The sequence below is a fragment of the Diaphorina citri genome, unplaced genomic scaffold (assembly GCF_000475195.1).
Source record: "Diaphorina citri unplaced genomic scaffold, Diaci psyllid genome assembly version 1.1 scaffold3337, whole genome shotgun sequence".
Taxonomy (NCBI): domain Eukaryota; kingdom Metazoa; phylum Arthropoda; class Insecta; order Hemiptera; family Psyllidae; genus Diaphorina; species Diaphorina citri.
Window position 1 is genome coordinate 4205 of NW_007380746.1, and position 8285 is coordinate 12489.

At 37.9% G+C, this 8285-nt stretch overlaps 2 protein-coding genes across 2 annotated transcripts; both read right to left on the minus strand.

Annotated features, from left to right (window-relative positions):
- Positions 1 to 1178: 1178 nt before the first annotated feature.
- On the minus strand, positions 1179 to 3379 carry LOC113471941. The gene has a single exon (XM_026831430.1). It carries the CDS (start codon positions 3096 to 3098, stop codon positions 1620 to 1622), a length of 1479 nt encoding a protein of 492 aa, XP_026687231.1. The 5' UTR covers positions 3099 to 3379; the 3' UTR covers positions 1179 to 1619.
- Positions 3380 to 4915: 1536 nt separating this feature from the next.
- Positions 4916 to 7969, minus strand: LOC103520222 (splicing factor U2af 38 kDa subunit; the record flags this gene model as incomplete). Its single annotated transcript, XM_008485315.2, is given in 4 exon segments — positions 4916 to 5514; positions 6459 to 6560; positions 7155 to 7360; positions 7887 to 7969. Coding segments are annotated over 4 exon segments (506 nt in total), but the record flags the coding sequence as incomplete, so codon positions are not given.
- Positions 7970 to 8285: the final 316 nt, after the last annotated feature.

Below are 8285 nucleotides of genomic sequence, written 5' to 3' on the forward strand. Positions count from 1 at the left end.
TGGACTGATGAATGTTCTAGATTGTTAGGAAGTACTAGATTGGTATAAGATTGGGAAGAGGTGTAGGTGTGTAAACAAATATTATTGATAAGAGGAAAAGGTGTAGAAGGTTCTGGATAGTGATGAGTTCTAGAGAAATTACCAACAGAGGCCTCAGGTAGTGTTAATATTGATGTAGCTTGGTACGGAGTAGCAGAAGCAGAAGGTATGAATGGCAAGGCCAGGGGAGATAAAATGGAACGGGGGGGACAAGATATTGTGTTCAAGGAATGGGCAAATGGAAGTTCCTGTCCGTTATTGTTAGAAACTAACAGATAATCAGAGGATGAATTGTAATTTCGAGGATAAAAAGGAGCAGCTGAGGGAGAAAGATTCCTTCTGTAACTAGAGGTAGGGAATGAATGAACAGTAGAACTTGGTTGAGCGGGTAGTGGGTGAACAGTAGGGCTATAGCTAGGTTGGATAGGGTGAGGGTGAATAGTAGAAGTAGGTTGAATAGGGAGAGGGTGAATAGTAGAATTAGGTTGGATAGGGGGAGGGTGAATAGTAGAAGTAGGTTGAATAGGGGGAGGGTGAATAGTAGAATTAGGTTGGATAGGGGGAGAGTGAATAGTAGAACTAGGTTGGATAGGGAGAGGGTGAATAGTAGAATTAGGTTGGATAGGGGGAGGGTGAATAGTAGAAGTAGGTTGGATAGGGGGAGGGTGAATAGTAGAATTAGGTTGGATAGGGGGAGAGTGAATAGTAGAAGTAGGTTGGATAGGGGGAGGGTGAATAGTAGAACTAGGTTGGATAGGGGGAGGGTGAATAGTAGAACTAAGTTGCGATTGTGAAGGGGGTAAATGGATAGTAGTAATAGTTTGAAGGGGGTTGGGGGTGGAAGTAGGTTGGGTTAAGGGAGGATGTAGGGTGGGATAGAATGAAGCAGCGAGAAGAAACAGAATAACATTGTATCTTCCACTCGTCTGTGGAGAGAAATAGTTAGAAGTAATAATGCGTTGATTTCTGTAGTTTTTATTTCTAAGCTTTTGTAAAGTCCCGGCTAGGAAGTAGAATAGGTAATAATAACGAGAACAATGGTGCACTGCATTTTCACATCTGCATAAAAAACAAACATGAACATATGAATGGTACCTACTACTGCACATTACTATTGTGCTATTAAATCGGTCCGGTAGTTTTTATTTCTAAGCTTTTGTAAAGTCCCGGCTAGGAAGTAGAATAGGTAATAATAACGAGAACAATGGTGCATTGCATTTTCACATCTGCATAAAAAACAAACATGAACATATGAATGGTACCTACTACTGCACATTACTATTGTGCTATTAAATCGGTCCTGAGAATAAATTAGTTGACAGATATTACCAAAGTTATTTTCTACTAGATTCAAGTTAACAAAAAAGGGGAAGTTAGATAGAAGTAGAGGACTACCTGAACTTGTACTTGTGCTAGTGACATAGTGTAACAGTACATAGTAGCTATTATTCTCGTTAAGATTATTTGGGAATAATATAGAGAGACTAGGTAATCTAGGTATTGCATGTTTGTGGATAAGAGACTTACAGTCTTCAGTCCTCCGGTCCCCTGTAAGAATCCTAAATAAGAAAGACATAAGATTATGACAGAAAAAACGTTCTCCTATCTCGGCTGAGGTCGGTGAAGGTCTCATCGGACAGTGTACTGATGTCTGGCTGAGTAGACCTGTTGTTGGAAAGGTTTAATATTGAATCATTATTCAGATAAGGACAAGTAATGTCAGTAATGAGTCCATCATCGACCCCGTCCATTATGATTACTTCTGGAGCTGATACAGGGTTTGGCAGAAGAAACCTGTTGATTGTTACATTAAGTGAAGGCAGACACCTGGAAAGATTAGTACAATAAGTATTTTTTCCAAACTTATTAAAATGCAGGCCATGCCGCGTATACATTCGGCGAGAGAGAAAAAAATTACATTCAAAGTAAAAAAAGTTATACTTGACACTTAGGCTCAGAAGAGATTGATTCGTGGCGAAAATATTAGAGTTATGTTTGGTCTTATGAAATTTGAAAGGGATACTTGAGATTATAATATTGGTTTCTTGGCTGCGATTTCTTAGATATTGAAACTCCTTTTCAATTTGTTGAAGTGTTAGAAGGGGTACATCGTTAGATCCTGCTAGGATGAATATGATGTCATTCTTTGTGAAGTTTTTGGTTAGTTGTCCCAGATCTTTGATGGCAAATGATAGTGAAGCCCCTGGGAATGTAAGGCATTCCACTGAATAGTCAGGGAGTAGACTCTTGAGAATAGGTCCAAAGTTCCTGGTCATGCTATCACCACATATGAGGAGACGGCGACGGCACGGGGATGAATCATCATACGAGGGGAACTGGTGATCCTGGAGATTATGTTGATCTTGTTCAGAACTTGAACTACTTTCCTCTAATACCATCTGATCCCTAGTGCCCTCACCAGGCTTCTCTAAGGTAGATAGGATCAATTCCTCACATGTCGCCTTGGTGGTTTTCAGCTCCTCCTCAAGTGCCTTGATACGTTGGAGCAGTTGTGAGTTGAGTTCTTTGAGAAGATTCATTTCCCTTGAGACAGAATTCATTGGCACTGAAGATGAGACATCCAGCTGATCATTGCTGCTAACAGATACATCAGGGATAGATGAATTAAACTTCTCACTTCCCCTCTTACTGTTTCTACTTTGATTAGATTGATGACTATCAGAAGGCGGCTGTGATGAAGGAGTGAGTTTGGAAGAGTAACTAGGCCTCATATTATCTTTAGTGAGAGAATAGGTAGTAGGGGTAGAGTTCCTTCTCAGATTAGGGTTCCTATGTAGGGCGTTAGGGGTGGTTTTGCCAGGGTTACGGGGTGGTTTTGGGGGGGTAGGTTCAGGGTGATTGGAATGAGTAGTCTTTCCACCAACTATCGTTGTTTTTTCTCTGTTTAATTTGAGAGTTGCTAAGCATTTCAAGTGTACACATTTAAACAACAGTTGTCTGTCTTTTTGTGGAGCACTATAGAAAAATTCCTCACCACCATAATTCAATACTTGTTTACTGTTTTTAGTTTTTAACTCAAAAGGTCCGTAACCTGACATGTTACCTGTGCGTCAGATTTAGCGAGAGCCGCCGTTGTCAAAACAAGGAAAATTTGATTCGGTAAAATAAAATTTAACATAAAAAACTTTGATCACAAAAAAAGCTTACGTGGACACAAGATAAAAAAATTCGAATATTACGAAAAAATACACAAAATTACGCTCTATAAATTACACTAAACAAAAGTTACAAAATTTGAAGCATTGATTTGATAATTAAAATTTAAAAGTATTAAGAGAGGAGAGCGAAGTTAACACCAACGAAGTTCTACTAATTTCAAAGTCTCTGACACCAGTCCTTTATGTGTTAACAACAATGTATCAATCTTTCATATTTACATACCTGTTGTCAAGTAATATTTGTAAACGAAGTTATAATACAAGCCTGAAACTGTTTTGGACAACGAAAAATCGACAATATATTGGAACAAAACCATCCAGACAGAAGCATTTACCCAACACAAACCATATTCCTCTCAACTTTTTTTTATTGTTTGTACCATTCAATATCAGATGTCAGTTCCAATATCCTTTATCATCTCGACAACTTGCTCGTGAGCACAAAGGTAGCTCTAAAAGCATCTCTCTCAGTGAACAACTTTAAAAACTGGATGGATGATTACACCTGAGAAACTTTTATTATTGTTTTCAATAGTTTAAATATTGAAGAGGGATGTAGGAAGTAGAAACAGACACTTTAATAGTTTCAATTTTCAAACTTTCTCTTTCAGTTTCACCCATCTGACACTTGTATGATTTTATAATTTAAAAAAATCGCGCCATTCGCTTGGAGGGATGGTCGAAAAAATAAACAAACAATTTTAATAATTATAATAATAATAATCATGTAGTGATAATAGTAGTAAGAATAATAACCATACAGTAGTAGTAGTCATGTTAGTAATAACCATGATAAAAGTGGGTTATAAAAAATAAAATTTTGCCACATTTTGGGAACTGTTTGTTTCCGAAAAAATCCAATGTGGCAACAATGGTGAACGAGTGTCCAAGTGAATGAATGGGTACCACTCACTTTTTATGTAAACAAAACAACGACGCTGTTCACATGTAGTGGGAAATTTTGGAACTAATTTATCAGTGTCAGTTGAGGGCGGGAGATTTTAAAATGTAGGTGATATCGTTAAAACAAATCCGGTTACATTATGGAAATATGGAATAGCTGAACTCCCGGAATAACGGCCAAACCGTAGGTACCCTACCCTGTGGAAACGGGCCCCAAAGGATACTTTTCATCTACATAATTTATTGAATCTCTGTGCCTAGTTCGAGCGACTTTGGCTGAAATCTAGAGCGGGGTTGATACGCGACCTGGAAAAGTCAAGGAATCTGAAAATCAGCCAAAAAGTCATGGAAAATCGAGTTGAAAGGTTGAAACAGTTATTTTGATGTAAAGAAAAGTTAGTTTACTTTATGTCTCTCCAGGTCTTGTTTTATTACTTTCCTTATCCTATAGGAAGGAAAGTAATGTAATCGGGTCAAATTTTCGATGGTCAGTTTTTAGTGTCAAAACACGTTCGCCATATGTATTACTTTTGAGGGCCATGTTGGTAATGTCATTGACTTGGTAGTGACTAAAGTCCCAAACTAGGCAACAAGAGAGTATAGGTCTGTTTTTCATTCCGACGTGGGTGCGATGCGAACCCGATGCATGTTTTTCATTCCACTTCCCCTACTTTAGCGTCAATGCTGCGTCTTAAATCCCTGATGCGAGTCTCGAGTAGCTTCAGGTTCTGCCATATTGTAATTGTATTGAGGGAAATGAAAAAAATGTTTCGTAATTTCTCCACTAGATGTCGTGGATGTAAAGAAAAGTTAGTTTACTTTATGTCTCTCCAGTCTAGTTCGTATTTACGAACATCTTGAACATCTCATATATCATATAAGTTTCAAAAATTTTAGAATATGCATTTTTAATTGTTCTAAAATCTAAACATCATCTGCTGGAATCCATCCCGGGTCTCTGGCGTGCAAGATGAGTACACTGACCACTACAACATGAGGACTGAAGGTGAACTTTCATTATTTAATATTAGATAAGTAAAAATAAATAATAATCACTTATTTACTAACTTGACTAATAATCATCTATTTACTTGACAAATGAGTGAAATTTTGAAAATTCCTGATTACAAAATCTCAATACTCATCAAGAGTGCTGGGAGGCGTGCGAACATCAAGAGTTCGAATGTCAGGCCTATATTAACACAAATCAGTATTAAGGTTTAAAATATTATACATCGTGTATGACAAAACATAAAAGTCCGAGTAATGGTGATGACTTTAGTAGCGACCACTTCGTCCTTCTCTCTCCCGACTGTGACGTCGGCTGCGATGTTTGGACGGGGTTCTGGAGCGACGGGAACCCACGTGGTCACGGGATCGACTCCGGGAGGATCTGTAATAAAAAAAAAGTATTAATTGAAATAATAAAACATAAGGTTAACATAGGGTACAACTTCTCAGTGAGGAGGTCTTTTTTTGATGAATAGCCTCGCCTGGTAAACAGGAGGGCGTGGGTTCGATCCCAGCCGAGGCACGGAATTTTATCCTCATTTATTTGAAAATTTGACCACAATAATGGAGCTCCAAGGGTTAGGTGTAATAATTGTAATAATAATATGTAATAATAAACCACGAGGTTAACATACGGGTACAACTTCTCAGTGAGGACGTCTTCATTTGATGAATAGCCTCGCCTGGTAAACAGGAGAGCGTGGGTTCGATCCCAGCCGAGGCACGGAATTTTATCCTCATTTATTTGAAAATTTGACCACAATAATGGAGCTCCAAGGGTTAGGTGGTAGAGAACGCCCCCGGTGTTAACCTCGCCTAGTGGTTACCTTCCACCCAAGAGTCTATTGCTATTAATAGCCAGACACTCCATTTTTTCTTCTTCTTTCCTGTCTTAAAGCCATAATATTCATCCAAATATTTCTTATCCTTATCAGGAGCCTATGTGTATTTAGGGGCTCCTAAGAGCTCCAAGGGTTAGGTGGAGAACGCCCCCGGTGTTAACCTCGCCTAGTGGTTACCTTCCACTCAAGAGTCTATTGTTATTAATAGCCAGACACTCCATTTTTTCTTCTTCTTCTTTCCTGTCTTAAAGCCATAATATTCATCCAAATATTTCTTATCAGGAGCCTATGTGTATTTAGGGGCTCCTAAAAATAGTAATATAGGTAGGTATTGAAAATGTCCGTTTTCGATCATCCCCACTTTAGTACAAAGTATAAATGGCATTGAATCTTACCTACGACTGCTGCGCTTGCGTCTGCTGTACAAGTAACGTCTAAAATCATCCCCACTTTAGTACAAAGTATAAATGGCATTGAATCTTACCTACGACTGCTGCGCTTGCGTCTGCTGTACAAGTAACGTCTAAGCTCCCGGGATATCGGTTTCAAGTGCATGAAGTTACAGAAACCAGATCTGGTACATTCACTGGGGAAACACAAAATGACAGATGATTAAACTACATAGATATTGTCAGTTTATTTGAGAGATTAACATATTTTTTGGACAGGTAATCAGGCAATCTTCAGGATATAGAAAGAAAATTTCAACAGTTTGGTATTATTTTGCTTTTATTTATATTTGGTATAATTATTTTTTAAGAGGTTCAAGAAATTTTCATTTATTGCACCAGATTATTCAATATGCTTATTAATCTCATCTTCTCATCATCAACTACCTACTACACTTCTGAAGAATCACAGGACATCAATGAGATAAAGCATCACTGGCTGCTAGCCACCAGATCTTTATAAACTAGTAATGGAGAAAACTCTCATCATCCCAAAATTGAAGAGAGAAGGATAGAAGAAAGTCAGCCATTCCGAGAACGAACCTCATCTGTTTAGGAAATTTTTTGTGGGCTGGAATTGAAAATAAAAAATAGTGCTTACAAGGCAGATGTGCTAACTCCTGAAATTTCGTACACTCCCATCTTCTTCTTTGCCTTTTCCCGTGTACAGACGGGGTCGGCGTTTTTCGTCTCCAATACTACCAATAATATAAAAGTTGAACCTCACTTACCCCATTTCATACTGGCGACAGCATGCTTCTCTGAAATCAGTGACTGGACTCAGTTCTGCATACACAGGGCGACCTCCAAACCAGCGATTATTCAAATCATTGACGGCTTTCTCAGCATCCTCCTCACGGCGGAACTTAATGTACACGTTACCCACAAGATGGTCACCAAGGTTATCACACACATTCATCTCTTCTATCTCTCCATACTGTTGAGAATATCAAGAGGTGACTAAGAATTAGGCTTATGCTAAGTTCCATAAAAAATTTAGCAACTTTGCATTTTTTTTTTTTTTCAAGATGAATGTTTCACCGCCATTTTTATTTTGTAGCAATGAAATAACTCCTACATTAGACTCCTGTGGTCTGTGTCGTAGCATGCCCATCCCAAAGTATGCCTCTCATTGGATGGGCAAAAAGACACAATACTTCCCATTTAGGTGCTGGGAAAATTGATGCAAAATTACAGTCAAAAAACTGAATGAAGAGTGAAATTTTTTTAGTGAAGTTACATGAAATTCTTACAAGCCTACATAAAAACTTACCATTTGTTTCTGGGATTTGCCTTTTTTTATACTATATATAATTTCTATTTGTGATTAGACCATAAGCAGATAATGACATAAAAAAAGAACTTAGGGATCTTAATCTGCTCAATACATTAGATTATTTTAATGTTCCAAAATTGTAGATGTTTCTTCTTTGTAAAAGCTTGATAAAGAGGACAATATTTACCTTATCTTCACACTCAACAAAGACATCTTCAAAGAAATTATCATAATGCTCCTGCATCTCCTCATCAGTCACATTGGAAATTACTGCAAGCAAAACACAGTAAAAGAAACATCAAAAAAGTCCTCAACAATATTAAGGAAGGTAACCACTTAGTGAGGTTTACGCCGGAGATGTTCTCTACCACAAATGAGGATAAAATTCCAAGCCTTGGCTGGGATCAAACCCACACATTCCTGATTTCCAGGTGAGTATAGAATAGAATATACCTCAATCCTACCAGAATGAGACTGAAAAGTCCCCTTACTCCCCCAGTCTAAACAAGGTCTTATAGGTATATTTCATAGGTAAACTTAAAAAAAAAAAAAAAAAAAAAAAAAAAAAAGGTGGTCTGTTAAGCTA

Excerpts from the sequence above, each read along its gene's own strand:
- LOC113471941 (XM_026831430.1), bottom strand. The coding sequence starts at position 3,098 with ATGTCAGGTTACGGACCTTTTGAGTTAAAAACTAAAAACAGTAAACAA.